At 26.1% G+C, this 25,496-nt stretch overlaps 7 protein-coding genes across 11 annotated transcripts; 3 read left to right on the plus strand and 4 right to left on the minus strand.

The window, feature by feature from the left end:
- The first annotated feature begins 1,333 nt into the window (after window positions 1-1,333).
- LOC112598730 (thioredoxin-like protein 1) lies at window positions 1,334-2,890 on the plus strand. The gene is made up of 2 exons (XM_025345308.1): window positions 1,334-2,046; window positions 2,367-2,890. Exons 1-2 carry the CDS (start codon window positions 1,510-1,512, stop codon window positions 2,685-2,687), a joined length of 858 nt encoding a protein of 285 aa, XP_025201093.1. The 5' UTR covers window positions 1,334-1,509; the 3' UTR covers window positions 2,688-2,890.
- LOC112598729 (probable tRNA(His) guanylyltransferase) lies at window positions 2,812-6,559 on the minus strand. 2 transcript variants are annotated; one of them, XM_025345307.1, is made up of 4 exons: window positions 6,475-6,559; window positions 4,283-4,435; window positions 3,229-3,646; window positions 2,812-3,145 (listed from the first exon to the last, which is right to left on the minus strand). In XM_025345307.1, coding segments are annotated over exons 1-4 (870 nt in total). In that variant the 5' UTR covers window positions 6,477-6,559; the 3' UTR covers window positions 2,812-2,848. The 2 variants fall into 2 exon arrangements, with proteins under 2 accessions (XP_025201092.1, XP_025201091.1); XM_025345306.1 differs by lacking the exon at window positions 6,475-6,559 and adding an exon at window positions 4,803-4,915.
- LOC112598728 (merlin) lies at window positions 6,310-9,876 on the minus strand. Its single transcript, XM_025345304.1, has 12 exons — window positions 9,645-9,876; window positions 9,448-9,577; window positions 9,179-9,384; window positions 8,885-9,112; window positions 8,596-8,805; window positions 8,422-8,528; window positions 8,209-8,338; window positions 8,007-8,138; window positions 7,708-7,905; window positions 7,425-7,630; window positions 7,198-7,357; window positions 6,310-6,573 (listed from the first exon to the last, which is right to left on the minus strand). Exons 1-12 carry the CDS (start codon window positions 9,744-9,746, stop codon window positions 6,523-6,525), a joined length of 1,860 nt encoding a protein of 619 aa, XP_025201089.1. The 5' UTR covers window positions 9,747-9,876; the 3' UTR covers window positions 6,310-6,522.
- A 199-nt stretch (window positions 9,877-10,075) lies between these two features.
- On the plus strand, window positions 10,076-13,628 carry LOC112598947 (transmembrane protein 134). Its single transcript, XM_025345617.1, has 3 exons — window positions 10,076-10,415; window positions 10,499-10,640; window positions 12,109-13,628. The coding sequence occupies exons 1-3, from the start codon at window positions 10,236-10,238 to the stop codon at window positions 12,285-12,287; spliced, it is 501 nt and encodes a 166-aa protein (XP_025201402.1). The 5' UTR covers window positions 10,076-10,235; the 3' UTR covers window positions 12,288-13,628.
- Window positions 13,629-16,465: 2,837 nt separating this feature from the next.
- Window positions 16,466-18,060, plus strand: LOC112599054 (mitochondrial inner membrane protease subunit 1). Its single transcript, XM_025345772.1, has 3 exons — window positions 16,466-16,718; window positions 16,790-16,987; window positions 17,736-18,060. The coding sequence occupies exons 1-3, from the start codon at window positions 16,626-16,628 to the stop codon at window positions 17,880-17,882; spliced, it is 438 nt and encodes a 145-aa protein (XP_025201557.1). The 5' UTR covers window positions 16,466-16,625; the 3' UTR covers window positions 17,883-18,060.
- Window positions 18,061-18,147: 87 nt separating this feature from the next.
- On the minus strand, window positions 18,148-21,211 carry LOC112599053 (nuclear transcription factor Y subunit alpha-like). Of its 3 annotated transcripts, none has more exons than XM_025345769.1 (6): window positions 21,020-21,211; window positions 20,400-20,648; window positions 20,207-20,318; window positions 20,005-20,129; window positions 18,683-18,859; window positions 18,148-18,618 (listed from the first exon to the last, which is right to left on the minus strand). In XM_025345769.1, the coding sequence occupies exons 2-6, from the start codon at window positions 20,622-20,624 to the stop codon at window positions 18,382-18,384; spliced, it is 876 nt and encodes a 291-aa protein (XP_025201554.1). In that variant the 5' UTR covers window positions 20,625-20,648; window positions 21,020-21,211; the 3' UTR covers window positions 18,148-18,381. The 3 variants fall into 3 exon arrangements, with proteins under 3 accessions (XP_025201554.1, XP_025201556.1, XP_025201555.1); XM_025345771.1 differs by having other exon boundaries at window positions 20,207-20,315; window positions 21,020-21,209; XM_025345770.1 differs by lacking the exon at window positions 21,020-21,211 and having other exon boundaries at window positions 20,400-21,012.
- Window positions 21,212-22,212: 1,001 nt separating this feature from the next.
- Window positions 22,213-25,443, minus strand: LOC112598899 (cyclin-dependent kinase 1-like). Of its 2 annotated transcripts, XM_025345563.1 has the most exons (7): window positions 25,006-25,443; window positions 23,726-23,929; window positions 23,530-23,665; window positions 23,315-23,473; window positions 23,091-23,254; window positions 22,422-22,563; window positions 22,243-22,359 (listed from the first exon to the last, which is right to left on the minus strand). In XM_025345563.1, the coding sequence occupies exons 2-7, from the start codon at window positions 23,917-23,919 to the stop codon at window positions 22,243-22,245; spliced, it is 912 nt and encodes a 303-aa protein (XP_025201348.1). In that variant the 5' UTR covers window positions 23,920-23,929; window positions 25,006-25,443. The 2 variants fall into 2 exon arrangements, with proteins under 2 accessions (XP_025201349.1, XP_025201348.1); XM_025345564.1 differs by lacking the exon at window positions 25,006-25,443 and having other exon boundaries at window positions 22,213-22,359; window positions 23,726-23,919.
- Window positions 25,444-25,496: the final 53 nt, after the last annotated feature.

The raw sequence follows: 25,496 nt of genomic DNA on the forward strand, positions 1-25,496 counted from the left end.
TTTACATTGACATGTATAATATTATGTCTTATGGCTGGGGGTCATTCAGTTAATTTGTGCGACACCGAGAATGTTACCATGACGTCATGAGCGTTTTATGTAATGTGTGTGCGTCGACCGGCGAGGACCGGTTACCGGAAATTAGCGATTATACGAACGTTATCGGAATCGCGGTGGCGTGTGATCTAGTAGTAACATTAGCCGGACTCGGATTTATATGCATTTATTACATGTTTTTTTCTGAATAGTCCAAGAAATAGCTAGTTAAGTTACAAGTTTGATTTTTAGTCATTAGATCTTAAATTTAAAGTTTTATTTTGCTTTTTTTTTTTTTGCATATTTCGTAACTTTTTGACATGCACTGCATATTTCTGTATTTTACGATTTTTTTTTTATTGGATATATTATATGGTAATGCATAATATTATGTAAAATTTTGCTTATTTTAATTAAAATAACGTATTTATAGTCATATTTATAGTCCATATAATCTGGAAAAGTAGTTTTCTTATCTTATCTGAGACGTATTGGGATAAGTAGTTATCTGTCATTGAGTAGATTTTAGTGAATCATACATTCGTCGTGTTTATTGTGATCCGTGTGTGCATAACTTTCATTCGATTTTATTTATCTATACTTAAGGGGTCTGGTCGTGACTATTTAATAAGGAGTAATATTTATGCAATCTGTAAGCTCTGATGCTGTTCAAGCAGAGATGAAAATATTTTTTGGGATGTGCAATGATAGTGATTCAAGTACATTTGATACTCTTATGATTAAATCTGGAGAAATTAAACATATTTTACCATAAATTAATAAAATCTGTAAATTAACCTTGACTGCACTTGTTCATTTAAAATATACATATGTTATAAACAATAAATTAATGTTGGAAATCATAAATTCGTCACAACTCACAATAAATTAAAATAAAATAAATATTAAATATAAAATTAGTTTGTCTATAAATAGCATATAAACATGAAATAATATTAGTGTCTATGGCGCATGCGCGTTAACAATTCGACCAATTCGGGTATCGAATATATTATACACGGATGGGTCCGTGTACGTTTAATCGACACGGGCACCCGGGTATCTACTATCTAGACACAGCGTAAATTCATCATTCATGATCTTTGAAGATAGATATCTGTGCTACTAACTATGATACAATATTATATTACAATAACTGATAATAAAAGGTTAATTTATTATTGTCGATCAGATCACACTGTTTTTTCAGTTTGTGATAATGTTTGTTGACTTGCAAAATATGGAATATACATACCTCACAAAACTTATCTAATGAAAATATATCTTCATCATCCTGATTAGTGAATAGTGATTACAATTTACAACTTATGTAGTTATGTGTGTCATGCCTGTATGTTATGCTAGAGCTTGATAGTCCATAATATATTATTCTACGTTTCATTAATCATTCCAAATTTACAATCGAAATTTAATTGGTATATTTCTTCAAGTTACCACTGTTAAATTGTTAAAATGGTCGTCAAAGAAATCATGCACGATCCCCAGTTTCAAGAAGAATTAAACGCAAACAGCATGAAGCTGGTCGTTGTTGATTTCTCCGCTACCTGGTGCGGTCCGTGTAAACGTGTCGCGCCTCTGTATGATGAACTCTCAAATAAATACGACCGTGCAGTGTTCCTTAAAGTGGATGTCGACAAATGCCAGGAAACAGCCGCTAGTCAAGGTGTGTCGGCCATGCCGACTTTCATACTGTATCGCAATAAAGTAAAAGTGGCAAAAATTCAGGGTGCTGATATTGTAGCTGTAGAATCAAAAATCAAACAACTGTATGATGCAGCGTGTGCTGCTTCTGGCGAAGACTGTGGAGTACCTGGCCAAATGGACCTAAGTTCGTTCATCATGAAAAATCAGTGTGAAGCTCTGAATGATTCAGATGACCATCCGCTTTCAGCATTTATCGAGAACCGTGGCTATATTGAATCAGATTGTGATCAGCAACTTATTTTATCATTAACCTTCACGCAATCTGTCAAAGTGCATTCTATCAAAGTGAGTTAACCATTAATAATAGACAATAACAAATAAACCAATATGTGATCATATTGCTTAACTGAGCTATTGATTGCTTAAACATGTATCTCAGTCAATTAGTTCTATATTTTACAATATTAGTAGGAAAATGCATGATCTTTAAATTTTTAGATTGTTTTGCACTTTAATGTTTATTTCATAGTGCAAACTTAATAATGTATTTCAATTAACTATGTATAGAATATACTAAAATATATCAAAATTCTTTGATTGTTTTTATGTGACTAATAAATCAAACTACATATAAATAAAATATTAATTTTTTCATTGTTATTTAGGTTAAAGCTCCTAAAGATAATGGACCAAAATCATTGAAGTTGTTTATTAACCAGCCTAATACTATAGATTTTGATGCTGCAACTTGTAATTTAGCTACACAAGAACTTGAATTAAAACCTGATGAATTAGATGGTAAAATTGTCAACTTGAAATATGTAAAATTCCAGAACGTCCATAATCTGCAAATATTTGTTGTAAACAATCAAACTGATGAGGAAGTAACAAGAATAGATAGTTTGGATATTATTGGAATGCCTATATCTACAACTAACATGGGTGATTTCAAGCGAGTTGCTGGTAAAGTTGGAGAAGCTCATTAAAAGTGACAATGTTTATTATTAAAAACTCATATTATGCTGTACACTAAATTAACAAACTAAAAATAACATAATTAACATATACCAGTTTTTTATTCTCCAAAATTATATAATTCTACATTTGTATGTTTGATATAAAATTCATGTTTGTAAAAAAAAATTACTTAAGAACGTTTTACCAAGTAAAAAGTTTCATCTGGCTTAAAGTCTTTATTTAATTTTAAATCCTTTAAACTTAATATTTCATCATATTCTTCCCAGAAACCATCTCCTATAATGTCTACATGTAATGGACATATGACATGTTTTTTGGACTTCGATGGAGGTAAATTAACTAGTTTTCTTACTAACACTGTACCTTTTCTATAAATTGGTAACTCATTGTTATAATTAGTTCCACATTCTTTAAATAATATTTCATTTTTTTCTGCTGACACAGTCCCACTTAATATTTTTTCAGCCTGAAACAAACATCCAAGATAAGTATTTACATATTCCATCAAAAAAAAATGTATCAAGTTTTTATTTTACTTAAAACTGGTACCTCATTATTTGATAATCCTTTTGTAGAAATAAGCCCCCAAAATGCTGTGTTGTACAAATTATTAATGTGGGTATCTGCTTGACGCCAACTTAAGTAATCGCGTAAATTTTGATCAGTTGGATATAAAACAACTCGAGCATCAAATGATGGTGGATATATAAGTTTCTTATCTTCAAAATATGTATTCCAATAATAAACATATGAAGCAGAAAATATGCTATTAATTGCAGACATAATTTTTGCCTGCCGTCTATTATAAAGATCTGTATTTTTCCTGAGTATAAAACTATATTCATCACTCTGTCCATAAGCTAAAGACACATCCCTGAATTCTTCCATAACTGCTGCAGCAGATCTATTCATTAATTCTAAAGCTCTTTTATCATTTGGTTTTTCAAATTTGTGTGAAGATGTAAACCTATTAGAAATTTAAATGTATTTAAATATTTGTATACAAAAATAACATTCATACTATTGGTTTCAGAACAAAACAAAATATAGTCTATAACTAAACTTATATATTATATGAAAAGTTTTTTTACTGTTTGTCTTTAGACAAGAGTTAATTTTTAGATGAAATATCAAGACATTAAATTTGTTATATCAAGAGACAAGGTTTCAATATATTTATAATATTATAAAATATATTTTTTTGATTTATTTTAAAAATAATGTTTTCTTGAAGAAAAGCGTAGCATTTTAACTAGTCTCAGGCATTAAATGCCCTAGATCTAGCATTATTTGAGAGACAAATATGTAGAAGTCAAAAGCTAAAATATTTAGCGTCTAACTCTAAATTAATAAAAATAGTGTACTATTGTTTATAATATTGAAGTAAACTATCAACCTAATCAAAGAGGTCATAGGTATATTTTACATACATTAAATAGTCTTGTAACTAATACAATTTCTTACTGAAATAAGTAATTCATATGAATTATCAGAAATTTTATCAATACTAAGTTTGATGTAAAAAAAAAAAAAAGATTAATAATTATAGACTATATTAATTTATAGCATTCATTAATAAAACATTGAAAAGTTTAAAACAGACCTATGAAATGAACGGCCATCCAATCGCACAACGATCCAACAATTCTGTAAACATCTATCTTCAAACTCAAATGTTCGTACATATTCATATTTGCTTTTAGCCATTACTTTTGAGGTACTGAATTCCTTAGTGTAGATGTACAAAACTTGATGCCTATAAATAATTGATATACATGTTAAATAAGTTGAAAATAATTTTCTTTAAAACAAAAACATGAAATAAACTAAAATTAGTGGAATGTGTTATAAATATGACAATTGACAACACATACGTCTTTGAATAGAATATCAAAAAAAATTTATTTTAAAAATATTCTTACCTAGAATGATTCTTAGAAGAAATAATATTTAAATTTGAATAAAACTAACTTAAAACGATCTAATATACTATTATATAGTTCATTTAAAGTTTCAGTAACAACTTAAATTATTTTTCACACAGTAAAAGCACATCTATTACATATTACGAAAAGATACATAAAATAATAAATACGCCAAAAATAATGCAAATAAATACTTACCATTTGCGTAGACTTCTCAATTTTCTCGTAAATAATGACATGCAAACGATTAACGAATTAATTTCTAAATATTGAGTAAAAATCAAGACAAAAACCAAAAAAGCGTGGTAAAAAATAACTAGTAACTACATAGATGGTGATAATATACAATGATAAGATGATAACAAAAATGATAAGGTAAATATTAAAATTTAAAGTAAATAAAGATGTAATGCTTATAATTATAAAACACTATTATTTGTAATTAATAAATATTTAACTACAAACTTTACTATTAAAAAAAAAAATTCGCATTTCCTTTACAATTTGACCCACTTTTCAAAACAACAAATTAAACATTAAGGCTATGATTTAATTGAATAAATTGCATTTTAGACATATTGTATAGTGTTTTTGTTATTGCCTAATTTACTGAACTACTATAGTCCTAATTGAGTAAATTAAATTAACCCATTTTTAACTTAAAATAGTGATATAAAATACATCATAAAATTCCTATCAAATATCAATGTTAATAAAATATTTTATTTGAAAAATTAATATTTAAACTTGAAAATTTCTTTTTATTTCCACAAGATATTTACTACCTACTTAAAAGAACAACAGAACAATTTATTTAAGAATAATTAGTGATTATTTATTCATCTGTTTAAATTATTTAACAAAAATAGCCGCCTGTTGATGAGTTTACTAGTTTTGAATTAAAATGGAATATACTTGTACCATGCCAGTTAACTTTTGTATAAATAATACTGATACACTATATAATTTAATAACTGTAATATACAATTTTAAAAAAACTACAAAGTAACTTAATTAAATATTGATGATATTTATATGTACAGTAAATGAACCAATATACCAACTAATTTGTTTTAATATTATAATATATTGAAAAATACAATAGATTTTAATTTTTTTTAATTTTCATATCCTTACGTTAACTTAGTAGTTTGTAAATATAACTTCTCAATCAAAAAAATTGTTCTTTGAATATTTATTTAAAAAATTGTAATCAAACAGTTAATTTATTTTTAAGAATACTTAGAGACTGAAATATTATGTCTACATATATCACTTAGTTCTTTTGTGTATTATATTACGTGCAATTATGCACAGTATTCACAACATAATATGTTAATTACATTATTTTTATTACAAGGAATGTAAAAAGAAGTTCAAAATATAACTACCAATCATTAATAGTTTAAAATAAAACATAAACTGCTATTTTTATTCTTGAATACTTTTACAATTTATTATATTTTAAACAACGTAATTAACTATGGTAGACAATATTTATAATTTATATATTATACTACTTATTAGGTATTTCAATACTAACAATTTATAAAAATGTTTAAAATCTTAAAAAATTCAAATAGTAATATAATTTATAAGTTAATAAATTCTAATAGTAAGAGGAAAAAACTCAGTCGTTCAATCTATGTTACATTTTTCTTATGTACCAATTTTGTTTTCTAAAATAAAACTAAGTGTAAGGAAATAAGTAAAATAAAACTAATATATTTTTATTTGATTGATATTGTTCGTTAGGTGATGAACAAAACATTATTTAAAGAGTATAAATTATTAGTTTTCCCACTATACATGGTTTATTTTGTTCATTAATAAGTAAAAACAGGATATACGCACAACTATTTGTACATACATTTGTATTGCGTGATTGATTTGTAGGAGATTCTATAATTTTGATTTGTCATAACTCCTCAAAGTATGCCACACGAGCCTTGGTTGATCCGCACTTCACCTATTTATTATTTAAAAAATTAGCATATAGGTATAATAGTCAAATAAAAAGTATAAAAATAGAATAATTATTCTAGTTATTTTCCATTCAATCAATGTAATTAAAAATATAAATCATTGTAATAACAAAGTAAAATTAAATATATCTTTTATTTGTACGAAACTTTAAGAGCTAAGTAGTCAAATTTTAACTTGTAATTATGTTCTAATTTAATTTTTTTTTAATTTTTCAGCTTTAATGTATTTATATGGTTTATTTGTAAATTTTTAGTTTTCTCTAAAAAGAATAAATTCAAATTCAAAGAAGAAAGACTAAGAATATCCATAATACTCTTTTGGATTAGAATTTATTTAATTACATTTAAGTTTGAGTAATATATTAACATTATTAACCTTTATTATCTTAATATCATGAATATAAAGTCTAATTAACTGAAACTAGCTTTAAAACCAATATAATATAATTTACTATTTAGTCTTCAGTTTAATTTTGCCAAGTTTATTTCAAAATATTCATTTTTACACACATTTTCTTAATATTAAAAGATAAATATATGATAATTTTAAAATCAAAATATTTAAGCTTATAAAAATAAAAAAATAAATTATTATTTAATTTATTTACTTTTTTTAGAGTAGAGTATTTGTTTTCTCCAAGTCGCACTTGTTCATCATGTAACATATCCAATTCACATTGTTTTTCATCTACTTTGAGCACTTCAATTTCCGTTTTTAAATCTCTTAATTGATCTTGTAGGTTTTTGCTTTTTTCTAAATATTGAACTCTGTATACATATAATCATATTTAAATATAATTATTATCAGATTAGTGGTATATGTAGTTAATATAACCTTTCTTTTTCAATTTCTAACGATAGCTGTTCCATATCATTATCAGCAATAAAGTCATATGCTGGTAAATGATGGTCTACAAGTGCTGGTGGAGTAGAATGAGTAAGAGAAAGTGATGGTGAATTTGCATTTAATCTCAATGCATGAAGATCAGCAGGAAGGTCTAATACTGAACTACTTGACACTGAATACAAACTTGAAACACTCTAAAATAAAAATTAGACCAAAAATTCAAGTATATAAATAACAAAATTAAAATTAAAATATAGAAATTTTTACGCACAGTATTAACATATGCATTTCTAGAAAGGAACTCCAGCAATTTTTCTTTAGCTTGTTTTTCAGCAACACGAGCTCTAAGCAACTCCTCTTTAAGTTTATTTGCTTCAGCTGCTCGTCTTTCAGATTCATCTACTAGTCGAGCAGTTAGTTGTTCAGCTTCTCGTGTTTTCCGTTCAAGACTTACTTTTTCTTCTTCAGTCTATACATTAAAAATAGTATAATTTTATTCATATAACAAATGTCAGATATTCTAATTTAAAACAAATAAAAATATTATCTGTTTCATATTTCTAAATATACTTTAAGTGCAGTTAAACGAAATTGAGTGATCTTATGTTCAGCTTCAGACGCTTTCTGACCTAACAACATAGCTTCTTCTTCTGCAACTCGAGACTTTTCAGCCAAAAGATCAGCAGTCTCTTCAGATCGTCTCTAAAAAATTTATTAGTATTGTTGATATTTTTTATCATATTTTCTAGGTAAAAATCTTTAAAATACTAACTAATGCTTCATTTGCTAAACGGATTTCTTCTTGGTATTGCATCAATCGTTGTTCCATGATTGATTTTTCTTTTTCTGCAATTTCTCTTAATTGTTTTTCACGCGCCAACTTATTGCGTTCAATTTGCCGTCTAATAAATAATGTAATAATAATTATAATAAATTCTTTGTGGTTAATTAATTTAAAATATGGTTATTATTATTTAATAGTTACCTAGACTTTTCTTCTTTAGCTTGCGTTTTCATTTGTTGTACTTCCATTGAATCTGGTTTACGTCTTCTCATAAAAAGATCGTGATTTCCTATACACAGGTCTAAAATCTGAAAATAATTTGCTTAGTTAATTAAAGTCTCTACATTAGTGCTAATTTGATTATTTAATATTTACCAATTTATTCATTCGAACTTTGTGTGAAAAAAATACAAAATTTGGTGATGTCTTATCAACAGGTTTAATAGTAAATTTTTTATCATCAAAACTAACGTGTCTGATTTCAGACCACTGGAATGTTGTTTTTGGAGTTAATTTGTTCTCTTTTTCATAAATATTAAGTCCTAAAGATGTAACTCCTAACCATAAATCTGTATCTTTTTTGTTCTACATTGTTTTAAAAACCAAAAATTTATAATTATTTTAAGTTAAAATTAGTATGGTTTTACAAATAGTTTTAACTCACACTAATGGGAAAATAATTTACACCATACATATCTAAATCTTGAGCGATTTTCAAATATTCAATTTCAGCTTCATCCCTTGACATTCCTCTATGATCAGCATACCAAACTTTAATTCGCTCTTCCCACATTTCTGCTGTCATTTGATATTGATCAATTACTCTTTGAGGTAATAATTCTTCACTGGCAAGCATTCCTGGCTTATAAGTTCCTTCATCGTAATCACCATACTAAATAGATTTGAATAAATTAATTATATGTTTAACCTAAAAATATAATTTTTAAATTTTTTCTACTTTTGCTTGCACAGCATATGAAGCTAATAAAACTGAGGCTTCAGGCGGACAATAAATATCCATTGCTAAAATGGCACGATTAACTTGTAAAAAAAATAAGTGTTGAGTAACTTCTTGAACAAGCTCTTCAGCTACTTCTTCAGGATAAAATTTTGCGAGGAACATAAATGGCATAGTTGTTTGTTGAGGAATTCCTTGATCTTGTACTATAATAAAATTTATTAATTAATGATTATATTTTATTTTAAATCAAACATGTTGAGGAATACCTTTTTTATCTAATTTTAACCAAGCAATAAATCCTTTAGAATCTTCATACTGCAATCCAAAATACCAGGTTTCTCGTAATCCAATAGTACGGCACACTAAGTCGAAAAGATCTCGGCCAGTAGCCTTCAACTAAGCAAATATTTTTAAATAGAAAAAATTATTCTGCATACTCAGATGTTACAAATTTATAGTTTACCTCTAGGTTGAATTCTAATTCGGCATCTAATGTACACACTTTGACGGGAAATGATTTTCCTGTCGTTTTCTTACGTTTGAAAGGCGGCATTTTTTCTTTCATCCTAAATTGACTAAAGCGACACACACGATCACATTGATTGATGTAGATTATTGACAAAACAATAAATAATAAAACACAAATATTAAAAACTAAGACATTTTCGAAAAAAAAAAAAAAATGTAAACACACTCAAAAGTTAATTCATTATTATGAGTATAAAAGATTGAAGAATGATGTTTTTGTTTAAGTTATCATTTTTAAAATATTATCAAATAATTATATGAACATTGATAACGGTAATCAGATAATCACATTTCGATTCTTGAGTGAATACCTAAATGTTTTAAAAATATTATAAATAATATTTATTTTTATACCTATTTAACATTCATTAATCATTATTCATTATGTTTTTTACTAAAATCCTTCAGTGTTATTTAGTATTTCAGTGTTGAATATTCATTGTTCACTTGTTATAACAGTATCGAAAATGCAAAATTAAATCAAACTTACTGTTTAGTGATTTTTAATAAAAGTTATTCGTGAACTATGTCTTACAGTAAAAGATTCTCAATCGACGATGCATTTGAAGATGAACCAATTGATGATATCAAAGTATATGTATCTAGTTTAGGGAATTCCCCTTTACAATCGCCTGAACAAACAAAATTTACTAATTATGGTGGTATTGAAAGTGAATCGATTTCAAGAACAAAAAAATTTGAAGATGTAAGTTTTGCATACTATCCACTACATATTTCTTTTTAATAATAGGTACTTAATTTTTAAAAATTTGCGCATTTTCTTTCTAGACGTTATCTCGAGACAGTGATTCGTTGATTTACAATTCAACAACGCATTCTAACCAAAAGAACTGGTGTTGGCACCATCCTCAAGTACGAGAGAATTGGCGTGTGGTATTAGCTGCTGTCATTTTACTTATTATTGGAATTGGTAATTACCCATATATTACGGATATTATAATTTTATTATATATTAACTAGGCAAATATCTTGATAACAGGAATAAAAAAAATCATGTTTCATTATGTTTGTATTTTTTATCTGATTAAAGTATTAAACTGTACTATAAATATTACCACAGAATTCTTAAGTTACAAATAGATTCTATTAATCAACTTAAAAATTTATTAACAGAAAAAAAAAGAACTTTTTATTCATGTAATGATGTCAATGTTATAATGATTCATATATTTTTTTATAATACAATCTATAAATAATATTTACAATAAGCATAAGTGATGTGTTTATTTGTATGTTTGTTGAAGAGGTTTTGATCAAAGAGGTCACCCCTTAGTGTTATTTTGTTGTGTCTAGTTGATTTTTTTTTAATCTTCTACTAGGTCACAATGCAATTACACTTTAATTGTTTACTGGGATCACTATGGATGATTGGATTTAATATATCAGTGATGAGAGGGTTAGAATAATTTTATAGACAGGAATGAAATTTTGTATAAGAGATTATAGCAGCTTTTTGTATGAGAGAGTTTGAAAGATCTTGGTGGAATGAATGATTGAATAGGTACATAGAAAAAAAGCTTTAGTGATTTGGCAAAGATATTTAGAATTTAGAAGGTTTGATTTAACCCCATAATTTGATTCTTTAGGTCCAAATAGGTTTGAGTAGTGTTTTGTATATTATAATTTTGTTGTTTAATTTGAAGTCTTTTGATGTAAAGAGAAGTCTGAGTAGTCAAAATCTGTTGTTTAGGATGTTATGTTTTTTATGTACGTTGCTCTGTTGGTGGTTCGAGGTATAATCCAAGGTATCGAATGTTTTGAGTGGGAGGAAGTATATAAGAGGAGGATTTAATATGTCTAAGTGTAAATATGCAATGTTGGAATTTCAACTGGTTAATTTTCTACTCTTTTTAATATATTTCTAAGAGGTCTAGGTGGCGTTAAAGTAGGTTGGAGAACATGACAAGAACTGGATGAAGTGTCAATATTGTTTTGTTGTTAGCAAAGTCAGCCGTAATGATTATGGGGGGGAGGGGGTTGGTCAGAAGCAAATAAGTTAAAGAGTAGTGGTGCTGCTACAGCTTCTTAAGTGACACCAGCTCTGATTGGGGTGATGTCTGATAGTTCTTGGCCAGATTGCACAGTGAAATGCCTATTTTCAAGTTATAATTTGACTATGAAATAGTAGTAAGGGAATGTTCTATATGATTAATTTTTTTGTTTATTGTACAATTTTAAAAAAAATGATATATAAGATTTAACACGTAATTATAAATTACCTTATTAATATTTGCAACCTTCAACATATAAAAATAAATAATCAGCAATATTAAGTTTTATTTTTATTTTTATGAAAACATATGAAAACTCTTAATACTATGTGACTATACTGTCAAATCCTGATAATTCAAATATTTTGATTTTATGCCTGTTCACAGTATTATTATCAGTGGCTATAATTGTGGAGTTGACTCCAAGTACAGATTATCATCCAATAGTGTTTTTCATCGCCGGTTTCATATGTTTCATACCTGGAGTATACCATGTTGTATATATATATTTAGCTGCTAGAGGACATCCCGGTTACAGTTTCTATAGTTTATCATTATTCAACTGAATATGGTGAATAATTTGGTAAAAACCAAGTAAATGTATTATAATTATATCTATTTATTAGTCAAACATTGTAAAAACAATTTTAAAACAAATGGCATAATTTATTATGCTTGAATTCAAAATACCTTTAATGTATGCTGAATTTTATGATGAAACAGGGAAAATTTATTTTATGAGCCCTTGAATGTAATCTAATGTTGGGATATACATTAATATTTCACTGTTTTTTTTTTTTTTTTTGTAGTTATAAGGAAGTATAGATTTCTTGATGTTCTATTCACAATTTGTATACTATTACTGTGGTTCTCATGACATATTTTCCATTGCAATTTATTTTGATGGAATATTAAAAAAGAATTATAACTATTTAAAAATTAAACCATATTCATAAAAGTTGAAACTCAGTGTAGTATTTCGCTTTATTTATTTTTCATAATTTTACTGCCACATGGATAGATAATGATAACACCTTTGTACTTCTTTTAGTTTGAAAAGCTTTTCTCTTTCCTTGGTCTTAATATTTAAGTGTATGAAAAGTTCAAAATTCAATTCATAAATATATCATCAACATAAATTTCTTCAACATGAAATTTTTTAAACATTTATCTTTTATTAACAAAACTTAAAAATACTGTTCATTTATTTAAAGGCACATGGCAAACTTAGTATAACACAACATTGCTAGCCTAACAGTATGGCCGTTGGGATTAGACTGAACTTAATACAATTAATAATAACAGTGTACATTATAGTTAGGTCCCCCTCCTTATCGACTAATAATATAATAGTTTATAACATAGATATTAATAATACTATATATGACACTTACCAATATTAACACTTTTTTATTATTAAATGCATGCAAAACTATTAACAAAAATACATTGGACTAATAATTATTCATCATAAACATCTTGTGATAATTTTCAATGCATTTAATCTTGATTAACAAAACTAAGTAATGGGATTTTTTTTTTTAATAAATCCATGATGTAAAAAAAAATTTTCTTTTTTCTTTATGAATAAGACCATACATAACACAATACAGTACACTAGTGTACTTTAAAACACTGGTTGAGAATTGCTGTTTAGTAGATTAGTGTTGAATTTAGTAAAATGCAATTCATAATTTGTCTCATTGTTTGTTAGTTAAATAAAACGCGCCTAAAACGAAATTGCATGGAACCAAAGTATTAAATCTATTAAAAGTGAAACAATTTCTTAAACTTTTTTTTTTTCATTAAATATATAATCCCAATATTTCATAATACTATTTACTGCATAAATTTAAATGACATTTGTTATTCTTTTGTAGAATAAACCTTTTTTGTTTATGTTTATTATTAATATAATTTTTTACTGATTTGCAAAAAATGCAAACATGTTATTTTTCTGTTATGGATATGTTATGTTAATTTATTTAGGTGCATATTAAATTTAATGTTATTATAACACTATAGAACCAAAGAAAAATTTTATCTTAGTAATTTTTCTGTTTTATTTATAATCCATAATATAGATTAAGGATTTTTTTTTTTTTTTTTTGTGAATAGATCTAGTACACGACTATCGTGTAACATAATCAATGTATAAAATGTATTAAATATTATTTAACTTAACTAGTATATTTAGTTAATTATAAATAAAAAATATATCAAAAGTAGCAATATCTTAAAATCATAAACACCAACAATAATCTGAATCTCAGCTATTTGCTCTTAAAACTTTTATTTAATAGTAATTACAAATATGAAAATACTAAAGTATTATAGTAGAAAATCATATCTTAAAATATTAATATCGATAATTTTATTCATAATTATTATTAAATAAAATTTGTTTTAATAAAAGTGAATTAAACTATGGTTGTGATGAAAAATAGACAATCTTTCAACGTTGATTTGAGTTTTTAATTCTATCCCAAAAAAAAAATCAAAAACATTTTTATCAGGTATGAAAATAAAATTATCATAAACTAATATTTTAATAAAGAAAATAAAATGTTATTTTCTGCTAACAACCATTGTTTATAATATTTATATCTTCATTTTAAATTTAAATTAAAGTATTTTTTATTATATACTAAATGCTTCCTTTAAAACTATTAATTGTTCCATCTTGAGAAATAATGAAAACAATATCTAATTTTTCATTTTACTTTTAGTTGTTATTTGTCATGTAATCAACAATAATATTATTTTTATATTTATTTTGATTTATTGATCCTTTATCTTTCTAAGCTGCCTATATAAATAATTATAAGTATCTTATTTACTAATATTATATCATTTCCTACTACTTATAGTATATGACATACTTTCATGTTGACATTTTTATGACATTAGTATCACTATATTTTAGGATCTTTATTTTGTAAAATTAATTAAAGAAAACACAATATTATTATTTTATGTTCAATTTATGTTTATGTCCATGATTGTATAATGTTTTTTTTTAACTATAATTTGTTATTGTTTTTAATTTGTACTGAATATTAAATTTTCTCTGACATTATTATTTGTTTATAATTAAAAATGAATGATGTATAACAATAGTATTATTTATTATTACACTTAAAATTAAATTAACTTTTTTTTTTTTAATATTATTTTATTTTACTTGATTATAATATTATTACCAACTAAAGATTTTGTATTCAATAAAAAAATTGACAATTTACTGTATTACTAACACTTATCAATTATAGATTTAGAAGTTAAAATAAAAACTGCTCCAGTTAAGTGTTATTATTTATTACCAATTTATGGAAATTTTACTAACTCTTAATGCTATTTAACATGAACTATTTGTGTAGATAAATGTTTTGTGATAAAATAGTGCTTTATTTAAATTAATAATAAAGTATATCAAATTATGTTACTTATTAGAAAATTTAACTAGTCTACTTCGTCCAAACTTATAATATAATTTTGTTATTTTTATTGTGTAATAAATATTATTTTATACAATTTATTATTTTATTTGTTTTGCTCAAAAAAATAAATGTGTACCTTATTTATTATATTATAATAATAATAAACTTATGGTTGTAATAAAATGTCTTAATATGTGTACAATAATTAAATCTATGCTAGAATATGTTTATTTATTGGTACTTTTATAGCGATGTTTAACATCTAGTGATGTTAAGTTAAGCTGGCTAACTAAAAAATAACTGTATATGATCAAACACTATTAACAATTTATTTATGTAATATTTGATATTTTGTATTCTTTTAAAATATAAAAACCAATCACACATATCAACAATTTTTATAAACTATTCAATTGAATGAAAGACTAAATTATCCATTTATCATGGTGTCCTTTGGTTAATGTAAAATATTTCTTTAAATATGTCGGACAAAGTTTAAATGTAAAACTGGGTATATTTAAAAAAATCTGAGCTCAGATTTCTTAAGGAGCTAGATTGTATTTTATTTTTACTTGTAAGTTTCATCTAACCTAACCGTTGTTCAGTGATCTAATGAAGGCATAAAATAATTATTAATTAGTGACTTAGTATGTACTGTGATGTATATGGTATCCAAGGTCAGAATAGTAATTTATTAACTATTATACACAGATATATATATCTGTGCTATTATACTAATAGGTATCTAAAATTACACAGACTACAACCCGCCAAAACACTGTTAGAATCGATCTTTTGAAACTGCCGTACCACAGGAAAAAAGATTTTTTATTTTAATCTATTCTGTGGTCTGTAGAAAATATGCTGATAGTCACTGGATAGTGGATTATAATCTATAATAATATATTTTTAGTTGTATGAACTTTGAATACAAAGTAATAAAGTTACATAATAACTCACAATTCAGAAAAAAAGTGAACGAATCTGTCAATACTAAAAAGTCGTGAATTCAGAATTTATGATATTCATCTTATCAACAAATTGTGGATACCGGCAAGCTTTCGTGATATTATTATCAATTATCTCATACTATCACAGAATAGATTAATATAACGTTATTAATTAATATGTATTATTTAGTACCTACCTATCTAATATTATGTATCTACATTGTCAAATAATTTATTAATTATTATTATGAAAGTTTAAAGTATAAATTATGAATTATGATGTCAAAATATTTTAAATAATCTGGAAGTTTAATTTACAAGACATTTTAAATTTAAAGATTTTATTTTTTAGTTAATTTGTTTTATGTAACTAACTTATACTTTTAATATTATGGTCATTGACACGACTAATCATCATACAATTTACAAATGTATTTATTCTATAATAATAATAAAAAACTGATGCCTAATAACATACTCATATTATTATTGAGTTTCATATTTTCAATAAATTATGTTTAAAAAAGTAAGAAGTTTTGTTTTTACATCTTTTCAATATTTCTGTGTTGCTCACTGCATAACAGAATATGTAGCAGATATATTCTTAGTAAGTAGTCACTATCTTTGTGAACTTAAACACCTAACATAACCTACTAAATTCTTATTGGATAATTTTAGTGTTCAGGTGATTCCATGGAGCCATCTATTCACTCTGGCGATTTGGTAATTATTCTACGTTCCTCAAAGATGTTCAACAATGTAGATAAAGGAGATTTAGTTGTTGCAAAATCACCTGAAGAATATAAAAAATTTATTTTGAAGAGAGTGAAAGCCGTTGATGGCCAAATGGTTAGAAGAGGAATAAATTATGAAGTGGTAAGATTATAAAGAATTGTAATGGTATTTTTGGAGACTTTGTTTTGACAACAATCTTATGATAGTAACTGATGGATAAATCATTTTCACTATATTATAGTAAAGCCTCTCTTGTCCACTATTCTGGTTGATCTGCCATAATATCATCAATATTTAATATATTGCTTAAAAAATACATTTGAATTTACCAATTTATAACAGGTATAAAAATAATAAAATATGTTTAATTCAATGTTTTTCTAAATCATTTTTTACTATATATATATATATGCTCGCATTCAATTTTTTAGTATTAATTTATGTATAATAAATTATATAATTTAATTACTATACATTGTACATACTATAAATCTGAATTTTCAGATAATCTGATCATAACCCGTCCTTAAGGTTAGAGTTCTACTGTAGCTTACTTTTCCATGTGCATCAGACCTAACATTTCTCCCATCCACATTAATTTAAATATATTGGCACCTAATTTATTATATAACTTTTAACAGTGTAGTGTGTACTATTCCTTTCTTACTTCCTAATTTTGAAATTCATTTTCTGGTGCACAAATATTACATAATATACTTTCTATGGTTCTTTCTTATAATATATACCAGTTATTAAATATGGTGAAGTTCCGTTCATCCACTATTGTTATAGACTAAGTCTAGATATAGTACTATTCGACAGTTTACATACCTAAGTGTTTAGACTTCAAACCAACTTTTATTTTTATGAATTATTAAATTTTGTATAGGTACCAAGAGGCTCAGTATGGTTGGAAGGTGACAATCAAACAAATTCAACAGATTCTTGGGAGTTTGGTCCTGTACCTAAAGGATTAATACATGGACGAGTTATTTGTCGAATTTGGCCCTTGTCACATTTCACTATGAATATTTAGTGATATAACACATGTAGTAAGTAGAATGTACAAATAAAAAATTATAATCAATGATAATGTTTATTTATAAAATATTTTACTGTATAATGTTGTACATTAAACATTTCATTTCATATTTTAAATGTATAAATATCAAGTGTTATTATAGAATCTATACTAACTTGTTCAATAAGAAGATATGTTTTTAGACTTCATAAAAAAAATAAGTTTTTATTTATTTAATTATTTATATTATGTACATTTGAAAAAAAAAACTACTTATAACTTTATAAAGGTTGGAAACTTAATTACAAATAAAAAGAAAAATAATAATGATAATCTCATACTTCACTAAGGTGACTATAGTATTCAACAAAGTATACTAATAAAAAAGAAAATAATAAATTAAAATTAAGTCTTAAAAATTTACAAGTAATTAAGATAATTCAAAAACACTTTTTTAAATTTAACAGTTAACACATTACTCTTAGTTCAAATGAGAAAATAGGCATTTTTTTTATTAGCCACTTATGCTATAAACTAATCCATTATGCGATTGCAAATTTTGTTCATCGTCAATTTGACGTTTAATAGTTACATGGTAACTGTGATTGTCCATTCGAATGTTACAGTCATCATTTTGCATATTTTTACTACTTGACATACTCATTCTCTTTAGGGATCCCGAATGGAAACGGCCACCTTCTCCTCGTATACGATTCATAGCATGTTTGTGACGCGATTCGTACAGATATTTCTAAAATAAAAATGTTTGATTACATTTAATATATTTGAAGTTTTAAAAAAATGATATTGTTTACTTGTCGAGTTTTTGGAATTTTCCCTTCAGCCTCTAATTTTGCTCTTGCTTGCCTTCTTTTCAGTATTCTTTTATACTGTTTAGCATTTACATACAATGGTTCCTCTTCAAGGAACTCTGCTGTTGTGGGTACCCGTTGAAATTGATTATTACTGGTAGCAGTCCCATTTGGTACCATCTATAATAAATTTTTTTAATTATGTTTGATTAAATTGATACATTCACTAATATTAAAACTACAAAAACCAATACTATTATTAATCTAGAACTATTTAAAATAGATATACAACAGTTGGTAACCTAAGTGTAGAATATCTAAGAAAACAAATAGCAATCATCTGTCCCATCTATAAGAAAACTAACTCCACAAACAAAAAAATAATTGAGGGATTTAACTCCTAACTATAGATATAAAAATTTTTACTCGCAATTCTGATATAACTAGAATTGTACTCTTAAAAGCTAATATAAATTAGTTATTACTGAGTATATTTTTAATATTAAACAGACTTTAGAAATATATAATAAACATGGGAAAGACATTTATACATTTTAAACAACCATAGAATAAAATATTATAAGATAAACTATGAATAACATTAGAATAATTTTGAATACTTTAAGCATAAAAAATAATTAAATTACAAATGTAATGCTTTGTCTCCAACCATCTTTAAATTAACAACTTAGCATTGAAGAAAAGATGGTGATCTGATAAACAATAGGCCTAGATTTTAAGATATTATTCAAAAATACTGTACTTGTATATGCAGATATTATCATAATATATAATATTTGATAAAATAGTTGTATATACAAGTACACAACTGCTTAATATAAACACTAGTCTAATAGGTTAAAAATTATTTGAAAAAAACTTGGAACATAATAGTTTATTTTCCCCATTTCAAACTAACACATAAGAATCTATTTGCCAAATTTAATAATAACAAGAAGATAGTTGAAAATTACACTTTTCACTGGTGGCTAATTTTAAGTCTCTAAGAAAAAAAAAGACTAAAAATGATATACTAAAGTCTATAGTAATTGTAATCTAATTACTTTTTAATATGTAATGATTAAAATATTCGAATGGAATAACCTCTTATAGAGATCTAAAATCTTTAAGGAAAAGATATGGAAAAAGTATTCAGGCTGAGACAACATTAGATAAATCAAAAACCTGAATTAGTAGTCAAGAAATGAGTATAGAAAAATTAAGTTGGATAAGATGAAGAGTATAATGGATACAGTACAATTCTTAAAGGACCATTAAAAATTTAAAATATTTGATTTAATTAAATGTATGAGTATCAATATTACCATAACAATGTTTTGCTGGTTCTGGGGAACTGCTTGTGCAACAGTCGTAGCTGCTTGAGTGACAGTGGGTGAACCACCTGATGGTGGACTGGATAATTGCATGATATTTCCATTTATGCTTATTACTGAAAATATAGTAAGTAATAATAACAGTTATTGTGACTTGTAAATACCAGAATAATGAGTGCTAAGTAAAACATACGTGTTGGTTGAGTTTGTTGTTGAGCAATCGATTGCCCATTATCAACTTGTACAGGCTGGTAAATAAATGTTTGTCCATCAGGTGTCTGAATTAACTGCGCTTGCGCCTGCTGCTAAATTAAGTACCATAATAAAGACAAACACTAACACTGCAAACACACAAAAGAAGGACTAAAAAGGTAAAGTATGCATACTTGTACGGGTAGTTGGAGCAACTGCAATTGCTGGTTACCCGGCGAACCCAAGTGTACTGATTGGCCAGCATTTTGGGGAACAGCATGCACGACGATCTGCTGACCATTAGCGCTCTGTATCACCTGGCCGGCCTGGACAACTTGCACTTGATTGTTGGTCGTCGGAATCGCTTGGACAACAGTCATGTGTCCACTGCTCCCGTCTGAGCCGATCTGTTGGTCCATGATCGATGGGTTTTATTACTTCCACTGAAAACGGTACAGTTGTCATCAGACTCATTATAATTAGCATAAAACGTATGATGTCGACCGGGCACAAAAAATTAATCGATAAAAAAAAAAATTTTGATATGTTAAGATGGTGGATTGAGAAGGGAGGGTGAGATCACAGGGCAACTGGGAGTCAGACAAGCCGACGGCTCCAGATGCAACGGATTTCCCATGGCGAACTCAGCGGTACGAGCGATGGCCGCTACGAACAACGTCGTCATAGCACTCGAGTACAGGACTCCCCACCGAGGTCAAATCAAAAAATGAACTAACAGAAAGCCCTTTAGCGGGTTCGCGCGTGCATTACAACTAGCGTATAAAGTTAAGTGCGAATTTCGAGGCGAACTTACATTGGACAGCGGGATATTGGTCCGGAGATTATTCCAACGATTGGCCGAAATACTCGTCACCAATGAGATTATGCGACACCGCGCAAACGTCAGACAGAAACGAGCAACCACGAATTGGTCTCTTACCGTCGACCAGCCAATCCACAACATTGTACGCTGAAGCAGTGCTACCACACGCCTGAAACAAAAATAAGGCCCGCTAAACACTTATTAATCATAAATTAAATTTTTTAATCATAATTCAAATAAAGCAATTTTTAATCGGAATTAAAAATTGAAATACCTAGATAGTTAAATAGCATTATAACAACATAGTGTTTCATAATTCATAGACTGCTAATAGTCTATCTTAAAGTAGTCCATCTATTTAATCATGATATGGATTGATAACTAAGGTTTAGAAGTTAAATTTTAAGGATATCACCATAATATTAGGTACAGACTTTCAGAACAAAAGAGTATCAGACTAGGGTCAATGAGAATTATTTCAAAAGGATCTAAACCCCTTGCGGAATAATACCTATTCACAATCAAGTACTCTGCCACTCCGGTATCCTGTTTAATTTTTAAATGGAATCGTACTTGAAAATGCGCCCATTGATGTTTTAGTAAACGTTTCGCAGCCAAGTTTACAAAACAATCTCATACAGTATGTTTTTTAAGTATCATATCGTCCTATCCATCTATATTATATAATGTGTTAGCACTTGGCAATAACTAAGGTAACAAAAATAGTTGGGTTAAACATTTAACAGAATGATAAAGTATACATTTTTTTAAGTATTCCTTATACATAATTTGAATTAATTATTAGATACTTGATTTTTCCACAAGCGAAAAAATAATATATAAAGTAGTTGAATTTCAAACAATTTGATTCAAAGTAATTCTTAAATACTTTATAATTTTGATGAGTCTTGATTAAAAAAATAAACATTTGTCATTTAGAAGAATTTGACCTTAAAAGATTCATTCTTCAAGTAAAATACAATAAATGAATATATAAATTAAAAATAAATAACTCCTTAGACATAGCATTCATCCAAATGCAGTGAACTTGGGTTCGATAAAATAAATTACAAGAAAATTATTGTTTATTTCTGTCGTATATAAAATATTAAATTCTAGTTTTCATAATTTTATTAATATAAAATAAAAATGTTTAACTTTAATAAAACAAAACATTTTTGTACTTAGATAATATTTGTGAAATTATTGTAATATCAAAATTTAATTTCTGGAAGTGCTGGAAGAGTATTTTTATTGAGATCCTTGAAATAATGGTGTTGTAGTGCATCTCTGGCATTGATACGTTTACTTGGATTGTAGATCAACATTTTCTGTAAGAGAAAATTAATAAATAAATTTAATCTAGATAATTTAATGTTGTAATTAATTATACTTGAAGTAAGTCCAATCCCACATTATTTATATTCTTGACAGACTTCTTTAATATGTTTTCGCTCCATGTAGGAAATGAAGGTTTGTAGTCCTTTAATTCTGAAACACCAGGCCATGTATTTTCATTTGGTGTAGTTAATATCCTAAAATAAACAGAAATTTATATTAATATTAATAATGCATCAATGTCATTTAAAATTAAGTATGTAGTACCCACATATTGTCAGCCAATATAATATGGTGATGAGGTAATTGGAAAAAATTAAAGACCGGAAATATTTATAAGTTTTTTTCTTTTACTCTTAAAATTATTCCAAGTATTTTATTTAAACTGAATTGAATAAAAAACTAAATAACTGAAGTAGCTAGTTTAGTAACTCAAATCTAGAATATTAAAATTAAATATTTCAATATTTTATTATCAAGTTAAAAAGGTCTGACAATCTGGATGTAGAAAGCTAATGTTTAAATATATTTTTAAATGAACTACTAAATATAGTATATATGTATTATATTCTTATAAACAGAATATTTAGTATACACTTATTTATTTGTAATATTATATTATATATCTTTAAAAATGAAGCAAATGTGAATAAAAGGTTTCTTAAAAAATAGTTTAAAAATAATTTGAGTTTTCAATATAATATAATTAAAAATTTTTGCATGCCTGAAAATATGAAAAAGTTGATCAATTTCTGAATCTCCTTGAAATAAAGGTTTTCCACAAGCCATTTCTGCAAATATACATGCTACTGACCACATATCAATTGGACAGCCATAGCATTGAGTATTTAATAGCACTTCAGGAGCTCGATACCACAATGTTACTACCTAATTAAGAAGTAAAAGTATTATAATTTACCTAACTAAAAACCAAAGTATTGTACATACCTCATGTGTGTAAACACGAATTGGCAAACCAAAAGTACGACCCAAACCAAAATCAGCAACTTTTAATATATTATGTTTTATATTAACTAATATATTTTGCGGTTTTAAGTCTCTATGTAATATCCTCCTCACGTGACAATAATAGATGGCTACTAATAACTAAAACATAATCAATTTGCAATAGAATTCTTAGAACTTGATTAACACAAATTTACCTGATAAGTAAAAGATCTAGTCATCATTTCATCTAAGTGTTTTTTAGGCCTAGAGTCTATGAATTTTTTTAAATCCATGGGGACAAATTCAAATACTAAATATAATCGTGAGTCATCCATAAGTATTTCCCTTAAACTAAATACAATTTATAAATTAAATATAAAAACATAAAAATTTTAATTTAATTAAAATTACTTCACAATATTTGGATGGTTAAGTTCTTTCAATATACTAATTTCTCTGATAGCAGTAGCTGGTATACCTTCATCTTCCATTTCCATACGTATCTTCTTTACTGCTACAATTTCTTTTGAAGAACGTTCCATACACTTGTACACAACTCCATAGGTCCCTTCACCAATTTTTTCTAATTTATCATAAGCATCCATAGTGACAATTCTAAATAATAAATAAAACAAAAAAAAATCTAGTGTGTTATATGTAAAATATATACATTATTTTGTAATTGTAGGTAGAGAACTAAGCCATTTCAAAACTAGTAAAACAACTGTAACATCTTCCTATGATGAAGAAATACAGAAACTAAAACTTCTTTTAAACATATTAATAAATTGTTGTTACACATTTGAATTTTATTTTTCAATAATATCTATTTTAAATAGGTATATGTTTCGTTTATTTTTATCACAAAAGAGAATTTACTTTTCCAAGGACATAAATTTAGTTAAATATATTCAACATAAGTCACTATTTTAAATTGTTTATACAAGTTTATGATTTAATGCACACATAATATCTCATGAAAAAAAATAAATAGTTTGTGTGAACATTGTTATTTGTAACCCACATATAATGTAAATTTAATAGGTAGCCAAAAAAAGAAACTTATATTATTATTAAAACAAATGTTTTAGGTACCTATGATATGTATTCAAAAAGTTCAAATATCAAAAAATATATTCTATATAATTTCTTTATTGAATAATTTTAATATAAACAAAATAATAATTATTTTAAACATCAATTATTTAAAATTTCATAGGGTAAGCCAAGAAGTAAATATAATTATTAAAAACTTTCCTTTTTTTTTTTAATTCTCTTACAGATATTCATGACTTTTAAATAGTATGAAATCAAAATAAATGAAAAAATTACATAACTAATATACAAATAGAGCAAATTACTTTATTTTTATAGAATTTGTAAAAGATAAGTATAATAATATAAACTAGGAAACTGGTTTATTACATAAATGAAATATAAAATTAAAAATATAAGTGTACTTAAATAGTTTTTCATAAATTTGCGAGAATAAATTTTAAATAATTTTGAGCTACCTATATATCTTTGAGAAATAGATTCTGTTTTAGTAATACTATTTTCTCTATAAAATTACTGAATATATACAATAAATATTTAATACTACGTATTCAGTATATAATGTACAAGATATGGTAGTTTTTGTATAAATCTGATTAAAATAACACAAAAAATTAAAATATATGTACACTTACCTTTATCATAAATCTTTAAAGACAAACATAAAATTTTAACAACTAAAAATACACGAACAATGTCTATATATAAAAAAAACCAGACATTTCACTTATTATTTCATTAATTATCAGACGAAGTGACGAGTGATGAGTGAATAGTGAACATCGAACCATACTACCATAGGAGCATAGCCATAGTTAAAGAATATTTACGATTGACATTTACATTCAAAACAACCACTAACAGCCATAGAGGAATAACCGATAACGAACTAACAATAAATAATTGTAATAGTTACTCACGGAGCAGTGATCACTGGACACTGACTACTTACAGTAATATTTATTGTTAATACAGTATAAACACATTATTCCTCAAGCTATTCCATACACTTTTATGGATAGATTCTACATTATTAGTAATTTCTTATTACCTGTATAGTACGTACTCGAATTATTAAAATTTGAAAACAATTTGGACGGTTATATTTACAGTGCAGCCAGAAGAT

This window comes from Melanaphis sacchari, unplaced genomic scaffold (genome assembly GCF_002803265.2).
Source record: "Melanaphis sacchari strain LSU unplaced genomic scaffold, SCAv2.0 Contig4_pilon_pilon, whole genome shotgun sequence".
Lineage (NCBI taxonomy): Eukaryota > Metazoa > Arthropoda > Insecta > Hemiptera > Aphididae > Melanaphis > Melanaphis sacchari.